Source organism: Protopterus annectens, chromosome 3.part0 (assembly GCF_019279795.1).
Source record: "Protopterus annectens isolate FY-2018-M chromosome 3.part0, PAN1.0, whole genome shotgun sequence".
NCBI lineage: Eukaryota > Metazoa > Chordata > Ceratodontiformes > Protopteridae > Protopterus > Protopterus annectens.
Genome location: NC_056731.1, coordinates 474,730,036 through 474,749,365, shown reverse-complemented (window position 1 = coordinate 474,749,365; position 19,330 = coordinate 474,730,036). Strand labels below are relative to the sequence as shown.

General features: G+C 38.6%; 1 protein-coding gene across 3 annotated transcripts in view; it reads right to left on the bottom strand.

The window, feature by feature from the left end:
* Nucleotides 1-19,330, bottom strand: part of PHACTR1 (phosphatase and actin regulator 1) — a 1,877,004-nt gene that overhangs the window by 993,146 nt on the left and 864,528 nt on the right. For all 3 annotated transcript variants that reach the window (XM_044064898.1, XM_044064897.1, XM_044064899.1), the window contains one exon: nucleotides 15,133-15,300. In XM_044064898.1, coding sequence (XP_043920833.1) covers nucleotides 15,133-15,300 — 168 coding nt within the window. The remainder of the gene's footprint in view (nucleotides 1-15,132; nucleotides 15,301-19,330) is intronic.

Genomic DNA, 19,330 nt, shown 5'->3' with positions numbered 1-19,330 from the left:
CCAGCAAGAATGAAGGCGAGATAGACAACTTAACATATAGAAGTTATGTTCTTACCATAACGTTCCATGTTAGTTGTCTTCTTCTCGCCTTCTTCTTGCGTCCCACCCTCCTTCCCCCTGGCCCGGACAGACCTAGATGAGTTTGATTGTGACCTCTCTTTCTACCACCTCTTTACTTTAGGTATATGCTGCTGTGCATATTTTCCTGGATCAGGATATAGGTCACCCTTCTCTTCTCCCTTGTTTATAGAAGTGGAATTTGTTTCTAGTTATTCTTTTATTATTATAAGCTGGGCCTAGCTTACAAATGAGATCTGAGGTAACTCACGCCTAGCATTGTGGGATATAAGGGGAGCCTCGAGCCGGTGGAACCAACTCTTGAGCTTTTAGAGTGGCCGAGAACCCATCCAGCAAGAAGAAGGCGAGAAGAAGACAACTAACATGGAACGTTATGGTAAGAACATAACTTCTATTTTTGAATTACTTCCTGTTTTCTGCTCTTCAAGCCTTGGATAACTACAAATGAATACACTAGAACTAAAAAATAGGATGGCAGCATGCATGTCTTCAAATTTTGCATTCAGCTTGTACCAAAAATTACTTTCTGAGGAAAACATGTTTAGACTCAAAAAATTCAAGCCAACACGAAATAAATTCACAAAGTGAAATAAAACTAGATCACTTGCATTTACATCCAGAGTTTTGAATTATTAATTGCTCATTTAGTAGTAAAGCAATATCATTACATTCAATATTAAGCAATTATATCTAAGGTCACTTAGCCCAGCGAATAGCTTAAGGGGAGAGACTTTGTAAAACAATCATAGGAAGTTACTAGGCTACTGGCCCTGAGGTCCTTACAAGCCTAGCCAAGAATTTAACCCATGTTCCAACAAGTCAGCACCCTATGCCACTTTCCAGCAGGGACATAGGTGGAATCCCAGGGGTATATTTTCTGTTCCCCATCTAGTTAACCAGGTTTTGCTTAAAAAGGTTTAATGAGGTACTTTGCTTAACGTGGAGAGGAAGTCTATTCCACAAAAGGAGGAGCCTCTAGGACACAAATCTGTCCTGCCAACAAGTCCTATTGATGTCACAGACCAAGGTGAGGTCACTCGTGTGGGTTACTCGAGGGGAGCTTGACTTGCAGATATGCAACAATTCCATCAGGGCAGGGTCTGAGATTGCTTTTTTTCTATGCCAGACAGAGGTCACCTCTGAGGAGTCCGTAGGAGACTGAATAGAGGGACAGGGCTTTTAGCCTATATGTGTAGGGTAGATGTTTGAGGCCCTGGATTCTCCGGGTGAAGAATCCCTGTGGTTTCTCCAGCTGCTGCATGTGCTTTGTGAGGTACAAGCTGAAAGGGGCATTGTATTCAATAATTGGTCTTATAAGGTAAGAATACAGGGATGTTATGACCACCTTGTGCCTGGATGAGATACCCTTACTAATGAGGTGGGCCATCTAGAAAGCTTTTCATACAATGGAGGCAATATGGTGGTCAAAAGTCAGTTTGCTATCAATCTGGGTTCCCAAGTCCCTCATTATTGATTGCATGCTTAGTGCCTTATTATCCATGTGAAAATCTGTGGGGATGTCATTCTCCCCAAAAGGGATGATGATGCATTATTTGGTATTTGGTTTGAGGCCATGTTTCTGGCACCAGTCATTTGTTTGGGTGAGACCCACTTGGAAGATATCCACATCACAAGGGGAAGTGATGACAGCACCCAGCTTGCAGTCATCTGCAAACTTGGTCAGCCATAGCCCACTAGATTTGGCCTGCACCTCTTAGAAGTATATCTCAAACAGCAGAGGATTCAAGACCGATCCCTGGGGTATATAGGTCTACTACTTGAGGTGGCTTCCCCTATTTTGACTAGGTGGGTCCATTCCATGACCTTGCAGATCAGGCTAGTTAGGCTGATGGGTTTATATTTTCCTAGATCGGTAGATGCTCCACCTTTCCGCAAATGGATGACACTAGCTATCCTCCACTAGGCTGGGATGAAGCCGGTACTCAGGCTTTGGTTGAATAGGGTGCCTAATGGTGCTGCAAGTTCCTGCCTGTTATCGGGTCCCATGGAGGCTGTATTTTTTGCCTTTCAGAGGGCAGTGATGACTTGCTCCCTAGAGATAAGAGGAGGTGGGCAGGTACCGAGGATGTCCTGTTTTACTGACTGTGGGACAGAGGAATGAAATTTTCACTGAACCTGTCTGCCAGTAGATTGGCTATATCTACAAGGTTTGTGTATGTGGTGTTCTTGACCACCAGTTTTGAGCATATCTGGGTGCTTCCCTTGAGATTGTGGACATATGTGTAGAAAGCCTTATGACTGTCTTTAGTAGATGTGGATTGTCTTTGGTAGATGTGGCCAGTTTGGACTTGAATGATACTTAATGACAGCACCTAATAAATGAGGAGGGGGGATTTATGTTGTCAAAGTAACAAAAGCAGGGGACAACAACAAATACAGTGGATTTAGACCTTTAGCTGTGTAGCTGACTGGCCTCAAACTGCCTGAATGCAAACAAGTCCTGAACTAGTCTGACAAACACACATCACATAAGAAAAAATAAACTACAATTTAATACCAACAGTTAGTCCACTTAAATTCCAAAATGCAATTTACTTGAATTACTAGTATACCGTTAAAGACCCTATCTGATGCAGATACAGATTGTTAAAATGAATGTAAAAACAGATCAAGAAATTAAAAATCTTCATTCGTCTGTGTTGCAGAATGTTATACCATTTGACTTTAACTTTGTTTCTTAAGGTACTAGTATTGGTCCACCCTCACACAATATTTGAAAATATTTTCCATGTTTATAGCTCAAGAAACTGAACTAAATATTCCATGAGAATTTTTGTTTATCTTCTGTTGCCTGAGTTAGTAACACTAGGCTAGCGGACTCTTTTCAGGCGGATATTAACTGGTATTTATACTGCTACTACTAGGGAAAGTTTGGCCATGGCATTAGAGAACATCCCTTACTCTTGCCACTAAAAATGAATATGCCATGTAAAACTAGAAGAAAGAGTATGTAATTACTGTGGTAAGTTAAACAATGCAAAATGTGTTTTTTTTTTGAGTTGGAAAAGGGTGAAGAAATTATGGGAAAATAAGGTTGAGGAAGGTACTAAAAGAATGAAGTATGTAAATATGGATATGTTAGAATATGGTTATTATGGTAATAAAGGAGGAAAAGATGCTAAGAAACTAGATAAAAATGTTTCATACAATGTGGACTATATGGAACGAAAGATTAAATGAGATAAAATTTAACGGAAAATGGTTACTGTCAGAAATATTGTAGAAAATATGATTTTCATTGTAGATAAAGTCAGGGGCAGACGAGGAATGTAAATAAACAGAATTAATGTACTGACAAATTTAGGTAGATTGTAGACATGCAAAAGATGTAAATAATGTATAATATGTAAACACTGTAGATATGATACATATGGTGTTTAATAAAGGACTCCTGTTCTGTTTGATATGTACTGTGGGACTCTGGTTTAACATCTCATCTGAAGGACAGCAGCACACCCATAATTCCCTGTAGTGTACTACAGTGTCAGTAATCCAATCACCTAGATTGGGAATAGAACCACTTACTTTGCTTCCAGCACCAAAGGAAAGTGTGCTACCTATTGAGCTACTCACACTAAGATTATTAATAATAATGATAATAATAATAATAATAATAATAATAATAATAATAATAATCTGGATTTATGTTTAAACTCCTTCTTCCCCCATGGTCTTCTTAACCACTTACAGTGAAGTAAGAATTAAATCAATCAGATTTTGCTATTATGCTTAAAATTACTTTCATCCTCTCCACTATGCTGGATGAGTTCATGCAGCATCCACATGCTTTCAGGTTTCAACCTAATAAAACAATTAATTTTGTTCTACAATATCTGCTGCAAACATGCTTTGTTTTATTATAACTCAAAAATGCACATATAAAACTATATACATTCCTGTAAATAGTATCACCTCACTTAGCTCAAACATAAACTATAAATAAAACTTCAGGCAATATAACAATTCTTAAACACACTGTTTAATGATTGAGCAAATATTCTAAGTAACTTTCTACATAAAAGGCTGTCTTAAGCCAACAGACTCTCCTTTTGGTACTATTTCAATATCAAACACATATATTTCTACTATTAATAAAAACACAATTATAGTCTATAACTTCAGTCAACAAAAAAAAACACTAATCATCCCCAGTTTGTTTTATAAGCTACACAGTTGATTCATTTTAATATAGTTTGACCCCTTCCTCAAAATCGTTTATTAATTTTTCTTATATATAACATTGACTTAACTCTACATTATTAACTATGAATACTTATTTAGAAACTAAATTCTATCAGATTAATAAAAATAGCTTCTAACTTCCAGATTTAGCAAATGTCTTCGCTAATATTAGTGTCCTTCATGACATTTCAACTTCTTTGTGAAAATGTATGATTAGAATTAAAACACAGTTTTGAATTACTTCCTGTTTTCTGCTCTTCAAGCCTTGGATAACTACAAATGAATACACTAGAACTAAAAAATAGGATGGCAGCATGCATGTCTTCAAATTTTGCATTCAGCTTGTACCAAAAATTACTTTCTGAGGAAAACATGTTTAGACTCAAAAAATTCAAGCCAACACGAAATAAATTCACAAAGTGAAATAAAACTAGATCACTTGCATTTACATCCAGAGTTTTGAATTATTAATTGTTCATTTAGTAGTAAAGGTGAAGCGTGTAATTATGCATAAACGTACTAAGACAAATGAAACACCATTTTTAGAATTATATTCAATTAAAAATCCAATATATAATATCAACAGTAATGTTAATCTATATAAACAGAAATTAACTAAATGAAAGTTGCACAAGAATCTGACTCATTCCCATTTTATTACTATTTTTTGATTACTGCTTAGTATTATACACATGCCAAACAATAACATACATGGAATCCTCTGCCCTTAACCTTATTAAACCAAGATATGAATAATTATAATCGAAATCAACCCTCGCAAGAATGTTTTAAACATGAAATAACATATAATTAAAGCATAGCTAGGAGATATTATGACCTTTGTTAATGTACTGTTTATAATGTTATATACAGTTCATCTATTCAAAACCATCATTAACACCTTCAACTTTCAAAAACTCATTACTTAGCGTAAACTATTGCTGAGATCAAAGTTGTTTTTTCTGTACCCACTGTTATCTGTGAAGAAAAATGCACCAACAAAATACTTCTACTACTATACCAGTTTCTTAGTTTTGTGCCATGTTCCCCCCACTGTTTTTTGCTAGCTGAATAGTCCAGCTGCTTTCTTTTGTCTTCTGTCTCATTCACATTCCACAGCTGTCATTTTTTTCTTTTTCAGCACCAGTATATTTTATTGTAATTTTTCCAAAATCTCTTAAGAAATAAATAAACTTCTTTTATATTCTTTTGGTAAAATATCTCCTTTTCCATGAGGGTTTGGTCAACATCATACTGTTTACATACCCTCTCAAACATGCTGAGTCTTCGCCAGAATAATGGAGGTAATGGTGAAGGGAGTAACTGGACCCCAAAAGCACAAAAGGTCAGCAAATTTTTTCCGCAATTTACAGAGGAGGATAATTTTGATAGTTTCATTCATATGTTTGAGAGGGTATGTAAACAGTATGATGTTGACTAAAGGCTCTGGGTACAGTTCTTGACCCCCCCTTACTCCATGGTAAAGCTGTAACTGTGTTGTCTAAACTTTCGCATCATGAATTCTTTGATTATACTGCTGTTAAGAATTGTCTGTTGGAATGTTTTAAGCTAACACCTGAAACTTATAGGAAAAAGTTTTGTGAGCACAGACGCAAGGCAGAGGAAAGTGTGTGGGAATATGTTGCTGAACTGAGCACTTGTTTTCATAGGTGGGTGAGTGGATGTCAGGTCATCACTTTTGAAGGGCTGGCAGACCTTTTGGTGATGAAACAAGCCCTTATCATTTTGCCTGAGGACATGAGGATCTGGTTAGCTGATAGACAATGTGCTACTTCAGATGAATTGGGGAAGAAGGGAGATCTATACCTAGCAAGCAGGGCATCCCTGCACAGGAAAGGGACCCCCAGTCATGCTCATGGGTCTAAAGGAACCCATGGTGGGCAGCTCAGACTGCCCCAATAGAATCTGCCAGTACGAAAGGAAGCCACTAGTCCAGGTACATGTCCAGGACTTAGGGTTAAATGTTTTGAATGCAACCAGTGGGGCCATGTGGCATATGGATGTCCATGTAGGCAAGGTGGGGAACAAAAGGTGAGAGAGCCAGTAAGTGGGAAAGACAAAATGCCAACAGTAGGTTGTCTTGAGACAGCAAGGGTACCAAACTACCACAAGAGGTTATATCCTACCACAGCGAATGGCAAAGAGGACATTGCTAAGAGAGACACAGCCTCTGACATAGCCATTGTGAAGCCTGCAATGATTACAGGGGAGCACTACTTGCCTGGGGAATCTACTCCAGTCAGAGCTTTAGGAGGGACCCCATTTAAAATACATTTGGCTAGGGTTCACCTTGACTGAGATGGTGGAAAAGGAAGCCAGCAAGAAGGTGTGCTTGAGGATATCCCTGCAGATGTCCTAATAGGGAATGATTTTGATAAGGCATTACTATGTGTTAATGCAGTTACACGCAGTCAGACTTTGAGACAAGCATGTGGGTCTGGTAGCCTGGGGAAGACCCAGACAGGCCGCATACTTGCAGTCAGGACTGTTGAGGTGGTTACTTCAGGGAGGGAGCTATGCTGTAGCAGTGAGACTGAAGGTGAGCCACAGATGCTTGTGGGTACCAATGTTCCCTTGGACTGAGTGACTGCAAAGGTAGAGGTGAGTAGTAGTACCCAGGCTGACAGTGAGGCACTGCTGTCAGAGGATGCCAGACTCCCTGTGGAAGGGGAGATGGGAAGGGTTACAAAGAGAGAGTTGAGACAGGCTCAGCTCTCAGACCCTACATTACAAGGCCTGAGGCAGGTAGCTAGTGAGGCACCTGATTCTCAAGGGAAGGGGGAATCTGCATACTGGGATAGGGTTACTGTATAGTGAGTGGACTCCTGAGGGAGGCTAGAAGGGCTAGAAGGTGAGAGGATACAGCAGTTGGTAGTGCCCAGAGTCTACTGTCTGGCACTTCTAGCCATAGCCCATAATATTCCCTTTGCAGGTCTTATGGGCATAAAACGTACAAAGAGATGTCTTATACAGAATTTCTATTGGCCTGGAATTTACAGAGATGTAACAGGGTACTGCAGGTCCTGGTGCAGCACCAGGTGGATACAGAACCCCAAAGACCTATTAGGCAGGCCCCTTATATGGTGCCTGAGAGAGTCAACCAGACTCTGAGGGAGGAGCTACAGGAGATGTTGGAACTAGGGGTAATTCAAGAGTCCAGCAGTCCCTGGGCCTCCCCAGTGGTGCTGGTGTCAAAGAAGAATATCAGCACCAGTTTCTGTGTGGACTACAGGAAATTAAATAGTCACACAGAGTCGGATGCTTACCCCATGCCTAGAACAGATGAAGCCCTAGAGCAGCTGGGTGGGGTTAAGTATCTTACCATCAAGGGTTACTGGCAGGTGCCCTTGATTCCCAGTGCTAGAGAGAGTTCAGCCTTTGTGACTCCTTTGTATGAGTTCACAAAAATGCCCTTTGGGATGAAAAATACCCCCAGCAACTTTCCAGAGGCTGGTAGATCATATCCTAGCAGGAGGGTTTGACCTTGCTTACCTAGATGATATTGCCTTCTACAGCCATTCCTGGCAAGAGCACCTTCAACATGTCAGGAGGTGCTGGGAAGACTACAGAGGGCAGGGTTGACCATTAAGCTGAGCAAATGTCAGATAGGTATGGCAGAGGTCTCCTACCTGGGACATAGAGTGGGGAGTGGTAAGATCAGGACAGAACCTCCCAAAGTGGAAGCCATTCAGGCATGGCCTGCACCTGTTACCAAAAAGCAGCTGAGGGCATTCTTAGGGACAGCAGGGAACTACAGAAAGTTTGTTCCCCAGTTATAGTACCATAGCTGACCCCCTCACAGACCTGACAAGGAAAAAGCAGACATTCCAGAAGCTTAAAGAAACTTTGGGAGGACCCCCTGTGTTAGCCAGTCCAGATTACAGCAAATAATTTGTTGTGCAGGTAAATGCTTCAAACCATGGGGAGGGGCCCAGATTTCTTCAGAGGGAGAAGAGCACCCAGTGGTTTATCTCAGTCATAGGCTCCAACCCAGGGAGTAGTGCTATGCAGCTGTAGAAAGGGAATGTCTAGCCATAGTGTGGGTACTGCAGAAACTTCAGCCTTATCTGTATGAAAGAAAATTCACAGGTCACAATAACCTAACATGGTTACACTGAGCCAGCCAGCAAAATGCCAAGTTGCTAAGATGGAGTCTAGGGTTGCAAGCATATGATATGTCAGTGCAGCACCACAGTGGGGTTAGCAACACCAACGCAGATGGGCTCTCAAGACAGGGAATGGGGTAAGGTATACTCAGATAGACCTAACAAGAAATGTGAAGGCTGCCAGCCTAGCTAGAAAGAATTTTGTAAATAATTCTATGTCATTGTAAATATGAATATAATCCACAGGCTTGTCCTCTTAAATGTAAGAAAACTGTTTTAAATGTTGAACTTCAGAAATTTAACCACAGTGCACTCTGCTGGAAGAAATCTGATGTCAAGCATTGTATGAAAGCTCAGAGACATAATGTCTGGACTGAGGAATTCCTTCTATTGTTTTGAAACCAGAGCTAATTGCAAGGTTTTACATGTATAATGTATTTTGTTGTTATGACTTCCTGGCCAAGTGCAAGCTTACTAAGAAAACTAAGAAATGTAAATTTAGAGCTTCTGGTAGCCTGGAAACCAGAAAAAGGTCAAGAATAATTTAATCTAAAGTGAGTCATCAGTGAAAGCATTTTGGATTTTGTCTGAAGAACTGACCACTCACCAGTATTCTGCCTTTGCTCTATATGTAAGCTTATTTAGAACTGTGATTGGTCTTCGAATTAGATAGCAATTTAGTCAGATTTAATCTAGATGTTTTGTATATTTATGTCAGACTATTCTACAGAATTATTTTAAGCATTTTCCTGTGATTTCTGAACTCTTGACTACCACTGTGTTGAATTGAGAAGATTTGTCTTATGTTTTTATTATTTATTATTAAATATGTTTAAACCTTTAAACTGTGGCTGTTTGTGTAGAGATAATTTAAGCTCTAGAGTACTTGCATGTATATAGTGATACTGTAGAAAGCCACTCCAAATAAGCCTTGCTGTTCATCACACTTACTAATTGGATAATAATATTGCACAGTAATAATTGGACACCCTTTGGTAAGGGCCTTTTTAGTAGCTGATAAGAGTAGTTGGTGGCAGTGATTACTACCTTATAGCCTGGCAGAAGGGGGCATAGCTGGAGAACCTGTGCCAGCCTTCTCCAGGAATGTCTGTGTGTTTGTATATAAACCAAATCTCAAAGTGTGTGTGTGTCAGCTACTTGGGCAGGGACACGAAGCACTGGTTGGACACAGAGGGCACTGGAGGTTTTGGCTTGACTACTCAGCTGAAATATGTACCCTATAGCTGTGCCAGTAGGAAGTCTTATTGCAGATCCGGAGAGAAAGGGAGAAACCAGCCCCAGACTGACTGTGATCTCTGTGTGCTCTTAAGGGAAATTGTACTTTACTGTGTTTGTATTTGTTATCCTTCCCAATGTGGATGCCCCTCACTGCTGTTAGTGGTGAGGATTGAGGCTCCTTGATTACTGGGTCAGTGCACGGGCATCATAGTCAGAAGCTAGGTTGAGATCTTAGAGTGAGTGACCCTTGACCATTTGACTTGCGGATGTGCAGCATTTCCATAAGGACAGGGTTGGAGATTGCCCTATAGGCCAGGCACACATCACCTCTCAGCAGCCTATAAGATACAGATAAAGTGAAAGGGCTTTCAGCCTGTCTATCCATGTAGGTCATGGTTTGGAGTCCCTGTACTGTCTTAGTGAGAAACCTCTGAGGTCTCCCCAGCTGCTGCAAGTGTCTGGTGAGATACATACAAAAGGGTGCATTATACTCTATTAGTGGTCTGATGAGAGTCAAGTACAATGGAGTTATAACCTCCCTTGACCTGGATGTTATAATCTTGCTTATGAGGTGCGCTATGTAGAAGGCTTTCTTTACTACTGAACTTCTGAGAAATAGATGCCAAACAGTAAGGGGCCCAGCACAGACCCTTGTGGTATTCCACTGGCGATGGGTCTACTGGTTTAGGTGGAGTCACCAATTCTGACAGTGTGTGTTCTGTAGTTGAGCCAGTTGGCTATCCATCTAGTAATGTAAGGGTTAATCCCTAGAGTGGGGAATTATGTCAAAAGCCTTGGCAAGGTTGAGATAGGCTGTGCACACTGTCTTACCTTTGTCCATGGCTTTTTTGACATTCTCAAAAAGTCTACCAGAAGTAATAAGTATGATCTACCCATAATAAAGCCAAACTGGGTTGGGTCCAGTGTTTGGCGGTCGACTATGTCCTTGTTGATAAGGTCCATTAAAATTCTTTCTATGGCCTTGCAGAAGAGGCTGGTTAGACTTTTGGTTCTGTAATTCCCAGCGTCAGTTGATGCCCCCCCCTTGTGCAGGGGGATTACTGTTGCTGTTCTCCATTCTGCAGATACATAGCCAGTTTTCAAGCTATGATTAAAGAGAATGCCAAGTGGGTATGCTAGTTCTTGTTTTAGATTGTTTAGTAAATATCCTAGAATATTATCTCGTCTCCTTGAGGCTATGCTTTTGTCTTTGGCGAGTTCAGAGATGATCTGTTCTCTGGAGATACTAGGTGGAGGACTGGTGTCAGGTATGCTTTGGGATATGGGATACTGTTTGACCAGTCTTGAAGTGTATTTCATTTTAATGAAGATGGATACACCTTCACCTTTGGTTCCCTCGTGCTCATTTTGAGGTCTGATCGTGTGGAAGGCATTGTAGCCTTGCACGTCTGGGGTGCTCTCAGTAGCTTTGAACCATGTTTCGGTAACTGGACAGACATCAGCGTCCTCTTAGGTGAGGAGTGTTTCCAGGGAGTGCAGTTTCATGTTTAAACTCCTAGCATTAAGCAGCATGGCCCTGATTCTGCCTTGATTAGATTTTGTTACACTGGAAAATTTGCTGTTTTGACATTGCCTAAAAAAAGGCATTATGGGGGAGGCAAGGGTGTTTGCCGGAGTCTGAAAGCCTGCGGGGGGAGCAGGAGCAGACCAGCTCTAGCAAAGCAGCAAAGTCTGTCTACCATATCCTCCCAGGCTGACAGATACTGGATCCTCCTGGACTGACACTAGAAGCTGAACCAACTGTTGAAATCAATCAGTTTCTGTTTATATTGTGCCGTCATCATGGGTGAGGGTAAGATACTGCTTAGGGCTAGGGACATATCTCTCTAGGACACATAATCAGAGAGCTCTGTCATGTCTCTTTTCATATAGTCCAGAGAGGTACGTCTCATTTCATTCACTCCAACATGGACTATGACAGAGATATAATGGTACTTGTTGTTGACTGACTTGAGTGCATGCGTGATTTGTTGGATCCTGGCACCTGATAGGCAGCTGACTATGACCTTCTCCTTGTTCAGTCTGGTGAGGGGAACATCTGTGTGTCTCACTATGGAGTCACCTATTACCAAGACATTTGATGTGTTCTGCCTTAGAGGCTTATTTGTTGAGATATGTATGAGTCTCATTGTGACAACAACTATATATGTTGGACCTTTTTCTAGCTTCAGAAAGCTTGCCAGAGCTGCATAGTCTTTATATACTTCTTTATATACTTTGTAAGTATTCTTTCTTGCATGAAAGTTCTGGAAAGGGTGATTGATAAACGGATATGCAGAGTAGTAGAAAGTAAGATTGGAAATGAGCAATTCAGATTCAGATCAGGATGCAGCACAATAGACCCAATGTTTGCAGTGGGACAGATATTTGAGAACAAGCTAGAGATGAGGAGAGAGTCCAACTGGCCAATTCCTAGACTTGCAGAAAGAATATGACAAGGTCCCAAGAAAGCTGATCTGGGCAGTACTGCAGTGATTTGAAATTCCAGAAACATTGGCAGAATTAGTGCAAGCTATGTACAAGGACCCAATGACTCAAGTACGAACAGTGTTCGGCCTCACACAGGGATTCCTAGTGGGAATGGGTGTACACTAGGGTTCAGCTCTGAGCCCACTGCTGTTCATACTGGTGATGGACTACATTAGCAAACCGGTCGGAGGGGACAGATCAACAAAGTTGCTGTATGCAGATTCATAGATAGATATTAGTACTAGTAGCTAGCTATGCCAGCCATTTCCATTCCTAGCCCTTATCCCTATCGAGATGAGACTCCAAACCCCTTGTTGTTTGTAAGGCAAACACCTTAACCATTAGGCCACCCTCCCTACTGATGATGTGGCATTATAGGCTACCCTCCCTACTGATGATGTGGCATTATAGGCTGACTCTGAGCTAGAACTTCAGCAAAGGATAGGAGAATGGAATACAAAACTGAAGTCACATGGGATGAAACTAAGCACATATAAGACAGTGGTAATGGCAGCAAATTGGACAAATCAGAAGAAGCCAAGAATAGAGATAGAAAGGAAGATAGTAGAACAGGTAACCAGCTTCAAATATCTGGGAGTGGTGGTTGAGGAGAAGGGAAATTTGAATGAAGAGATCAAAGGTAGAATCAGAGGGGCTGCAGCAAATTGGCATAGAGTGTCAGGTATAGTGTATGACAGAAGAATGCCAAAGAAGCTGAAAAGTAAGGTGTAAAAGTCAGTGGTGCGACCAGTACTACTATATGGTACAGAAACATGGGCAGTAAAGGCAGAACAGTTGAAGAAGCTAGAGGTGCTGGAAATTAAGTGCCTGAGAAGGGTGGTAGGATGCACACTGTGGGACAGACGAAGAAATGTGGAGCAGAAGCCAAACTAGCTCCAGTTGCAGAAAAGATCAAAGAGAACAGTTTGTGGTGGTTTGGACACATGCAGAAAAACAGAAGACAATCTGGTGAGGAAGATTTGGGACAAACAGGAAGAAGTTAAGAGGAAGCAAGGATGTCCAGAAAAGAGGTGAATGGATTGTGTGAAAGAACATCTGTGACAGTCATGAGTGTTGAAGAAGGCATGAGTGTGGCACTGAATCAAAAGAGTTGGCAACAGTTAACATGATACCCCAACCCCATGTAGAAAAAATGGGAAAGGGGGCTGCTGCTACAGTACAACACCAACTCATAAAGTATTGAAGTTACTTATTTTTGCCACATACACTATCATTCTGTCTCCTTTTTTCTATTCTGTAATTCTTTTAACTTGCTTTTCTGTTTATTTCTTCCTGAGAGCTACAAATGCATTTCTTTTTAGCTACAACTTCTCTCAATGTATCAACATATTTTTGAATTGCAGAAACCTTGATTTTTTTCTAAATTCAGGTAGGACAGCTGTTTCATATCTTTATTGTGGTTGTCATTCATTTCATGTTCCAAAGAAGTTAATTAAAATAAATGTACTAGTTTATCTCCTTGTGAATTTCTTTGAAATTTTCCAAGTCTATCTCATTTATTTTTTATCCATTTATTCTCAGCAAAATTACTGTACATTTCTCTGTTTATGACAGAAACAGGATTGTGCTTTTGTAGAGGTCAGGTCACACCCTTATATATGGTGTTACCCTTGACTAAAATTTAAAACTTGATCTGCATTCTAAATTGATTACTCTTAGAACCAATCAAAAACGTGACTGCTTTTATACAGAGAAGACAATTTATGACTTGCTATACAAGGACCATAACTGCTAGGTAATTCTTACTCCCCTTTTCTTATAGGACTCCAGTATTCAAATTAATCTACACTCATCTCAGTTTGCTAAGCTTGAAGAAAGCTATAACAAGATGACTAAATTTGTCCTTACTGACTCATAAACTGCACCATTTGTTTCACGTAGACCTCTACAATAGATTGATGAAACCAGTACTTACATTTGAAAACCCTGTTCTGTATTATGCAGAGAATGGTATACTCTTCAAATATTGTATAATCAGAAAACTTATTCTTCACCCAGACCCCTTTTTGGTAATTATATTAGAGATCTCATTTTCACCAGTCTAGCAATCAATGCAATGGCACAGCTTTCCTCTGTCACACTAATAAGCTTTTTTCAGTCTTCCTATGGGAAGGCACAACACAGCTATATCTGTTCTAATCAGTGTAGTATTGGCATTACCATTATCAACTAACTAAATGACTGAAGTCTCATTCCAACTCCAACAGGTCTTTCATCTACAACTCTATATTACCTCTATGCCTCACTAATATAATTGCCCTAATAATGTACAACTGTCATGAATATAGGCTATTTTCAAAATTGCAAACAACACTTTTTGCTTTAGATATATGTAGCTATATGTGTCTGTATGTGCCATCTTTAAATCATAATGATAATGTCAGACAAGTGTTTATGTGACAATATTTTATGCCTCTGTCAGCTACTCATATATTTAGTATATGCAATTGTACTCATTTGGTGAACTAAAAATGTTTCTGATATGATGCCTTCCTGTTTGAATTTTTGTTGCATTCAGTGGTATTCAACACTATCCTAATTTTTTGGACCACATTGCTATACATATAGACAGATAGTATTAATGTTTTAAGGTATCAATGTTCCTAACATTAATAGAAAATAATCTATTAATGAGCCTGTATTTTCCTTCCTTTTTATCTTCTTGTCTTTTCATCTCTGCTTATTGAACTAAATTAATAAACAGCGATTTATGGTATTGTGGTACGGAGCAGCAAAGCTTGCATTCTCACCAACATGGAAATTTACTAGAACAACATGACAAACTAAATAAAAAATAGGATGATCCAAACTCTAATCCTGTGTAGGTGTCCTTGATTTTATACTGCACCATTCAAACTTAATCCTTTGTATACTTCTATTTCTGCTTTATGAAATACTCCATGAATTGCAGTTTCCTGTAGAATATGTTAAAACATGCTGATCAAAAAATGCAGCACAGTTATAAAAAACTTACCTGTTCCATCCATGGGGTCTGAAGGTGAAGGCATATCAAACATAGAAATTTCTAGGGAGGGGAGTTTGGATTCAGAATCCAAAACTTGAGAAAGTAAGGCTTGGCTAAATTCGTGAGACTTTACATTTTCATTTCTGATGTCTCCTCCTGGAAATGAAATGTCACCATCTAGAACATAGTAAAGAAGAACATTACCACTTATAAATAATTACAGTGTAGCCGGTTTAAACAACATTACTGAACAATTGATTCTGAAGCTTGTATTTATTTGTCTAAGTTATAAAAATATTTCTGTTAATAGTTTTAGAATTATTGCAAAGTCAGAACCATGTAAAGAGAATATATATATATATATATATATATATATATATATATATATATATATATATATATATATATACATATATATATATATATATATATATATATGTGTATATCTATGTATTCATGGGTGCAGGACCCAAATATCCATATTCACAACATCGACCATAAAAGGTCGGCTTTGAAAATGTCATCATGTTACTACGTGTGTGCCCAACAAAAAATCTCAACAGATGCAAAATAAAAATTAAAAAAAAATAGTATAAGATATTGTTTTGTGCAGTGGGGCAAGCCTCCCTGTACCCCCAAACCTCTTAACTCCAAGATCATACAATGTCAGATAGAAAGGGCATATTTCTCTACCACGAAAATTGTGTGATCTTGCCAATGTGTTGTCTGTGTAGTTGACCAAATTTTGTTGACTAAACAGATGTCAATCAAAGAGGGATTGTACAATTTTCAGTTCCCCCAAATATAATCAATAAAAACTCTATAGAAGTTATACAAGAACAATAACTAGTGAAAGAAGAGTTTAAAATGCATAACATTATATAAAATTTTAAATAAACTCCAAAAGGTAACAACATCCTGGAAGTAAACATTTATGTATTAAGTTTTTAGGGTATTTATTCATTTTTTCACTTAAACTACACTAGAACCTTGGGGAGAGAAGTTAATAAACAGGTGGCATTCTATTAACCACAGACTTAACAAGATGCACTACAAAGAAGACAGTGCAGGTCCTTCCCACAGCAGAGTACTAACAGCAAATGTTCAGCACGTTTCTATTATTGTAGTGGCTATATGAATGAGCTGATCAAAGCTACAATCACATGGGCTGCAGCATCAGAAGAATACTGAAGAAGCTGAAAAGTAAGACAGACAAAACAGTAACTAGTACTTCTGCATGGTAGCAAGACCTGGGCACTGAAGGCATTTCAGGTTGGGAATCCTGAGGTGATGGAGATAAAGTGCTTGAGATGGTTAGTAGAATTTACACTGTGGAACAGAATAAGACATAAGGATATCAGAGCAGAAGCCAAAGTAGCAATATTTACAGAGAAGGTAAAGAAAAAGAGATTATGATGATTTGGTCACATGTGTAGGAAAGCAGAAGGCAATTTAGTAAAGCAGGTTTGGTAGACTCAGGAATAATGTAATAATGTCCACCCAAGAATAGCTGGATTGTCTGAAAGATGACCTGAGGCAGGCATGACTATTGAATAAGGTAAGACAGTAGTTCTAAATCAAGAGAAGGAGTGGCAGTTAATGCAATACAACGATGGCATGTAAAAATGGGAAACAAGTGAATTGATGATGACTACGAATTGATATAAAACATGACACAGAACCACTGGATGATTAAAACTGCATAAAATTCAAAAACCGATGTGGTCTCTGGGGAATTATATGAACATTTTTTTCTTATATGAGCTTGGACATGTTGGACAAGCCAAAATCATGCAGCAATTCAAAACATTCAAGGGTAAATGTAATGCAGATTTTCACAGGGTGGTAGCATGTAGCTGCTAATTTATTAGGATATGCAACTTTAAAAATTGAAGAGGAGCATGGGTGTTACAATTTGTACAGCAACTTCTTAACTCCAGTAATAGTTTTTGTTTCTAAGACAATGTGAAGCTTGTTCACTGAAGCAACACTGGCCAGAAAGCAGCAAACAATGTTAATAAAAGATAGTGCCTAAGACTTACTTATACAGCTGGGTCATTGGTGCCTATGCAGCTGGGCCATTAGTTGTATGGAAGATTATCCAAAGACTGTCTACAAAGCTGACAATTTAACAGATGATATTGGCTGAGATGCCCAACAAGAGGCACGGTCAGGCATGGATTAGAACTAAAGGATACTGTTGATGTTGTTCTCTGACCTGAACACCAGAGTAATGCTTATGAAGTTTGATTTACAAACAGTGCTACTGACCACCTTATTAAAGTGAACTACAAGATATTAATTTCATTGGGAGGTATACATTGTTATTCCATGTGTAAAACAAAAATAAATCTGTTGAAGCCTATATAAGAAGGAAGGATATTAATATTACTTCCTGACATGCCAGTTGGGCTGCAGGGAAGTAATATTTGCTCTTTTTTGATACGTGAAGGTAGGCTAGGTATTGATCATTAGTCAGTGATCAGTGGCTGGCACTTGTAAAAGACAGCCTCTGCTACACTGCCTGGGGTATAACAATTGTTGCTGGGAAGATTATTATGAAAGTAGACAGCAGTCACTGCTGGAGGAATGTCAACCAATCATCTGATTACCAAAAGGCTGTATTTAAAATATAGAGTCCCCTGATAACTTACAAAATAAGAAAATGAGTTGCCAGGAGCTATAAATGCTATCAGGTTGCCAATCTAAGCCAGTGACTGCAATTGGGGGCACAATTTTCTGACTAAACTGTCCATGTATAAGTTTGATGGTATGCACTGAAGGCATTCCCCTCATGTCATTATTCTTAAGTATTAGCTGTTAGGCACAGGTTATCTCAATATCACAGAAAGCTATGGTTCCAGAGATAATGATATTTTAACCTAAGATTTTTTTATTTTAAATTAGGTAGAAATCCAATTTTATAGCAAGAAAAAAAGTTTCATCTTTAGGATTATTGCAAATTAAATATTTTGCTAGTACTAGTGAAACAGTTATCCCAACATTTTCCAGTAAAATGAATGATAATTTCAATCCAGAATTGAGACATTATGATATTTATTAAAACAGCCTCTCACCTTCCTCCTCACAAAGTAATAGGACATGGCAAATGAGTAGATGCTCTTACTATTTAAGGCAAACACTGGAGCTGGGTTGCTCTGATATTTGACTGCTATACTCAGCAACAGGCAGGGGCGGGTATGAATCAAAACTAAAAGATACCCTTGCTGTGGTTCTGAGACCAGCAGTCATTTGGCTAAAGCCATCAAGAAGAAAAGACATTCAGAACCCAAGGATGATTTTTTTTCATGTAGGTATCTTTGTATTTATAAAATCCAAAAGGCACTGCCAAGTACTAGGAAAGAAGAGAGCTTGTAAAAATTCAAACAGATTCTTTGTTTTACAAAACAAAACAAAAAATATAAAACACATTAATTTAATCACCACATTTTTCATCCTACACACTCTGACTTCTTCATATGTAAAAAAACACAATCAAACCAATACAAACTTAAATAACTACCTCAACTAATCAATTAGATTGGGCCACCAATCAATGCAAAGAAACAATTACATAGCTAAATAGAAAATTAACCCTGCAATAGCTTAAAGCAATTATACTAAATTGTCCTAAAGATGTACAAAATGTACTACAGTAAACAGGAAAAAAATATAGGAAGAACTACATATAAAAACAAAAACTCTATTTAATTTATTTAATTCTTGAATAAATAATTAAAAAAATAGAGAAATAAATAAATAAATAAATAAATAAGGGTTACTAAAACACATCCCACTGCCTTCCCCTGGGTAAAAAATATTTGAATAGTGGAACAATAAATGGTAGAAACACAATAAACCTAACAACGTATAAGTTGTCCTACATCACCATTTAACGAGAAAAGTCTTAATTACAAAAATATGAACAGTAATAGAAAAAATAATGCAGAAGTAATAATGAAAAGAAAACCCCTAAACAGCATTCCATCTCCTTAGAATGAATAAATAAATAACATAACATGTCCAAAAATGTACATTTGATATAAAAATACATTTACTATAAAACTTGTTAAAATCCTCCCTAAAATATGTTAAAATATATTAAAAATAATAAATGTGTGTAAAACTTTGAAAATACATCCCATTCATGTTCACTATAACTTTAGGTGCCCTACGTTTAAGAACAGGAGCAGGAAAATATTATCAT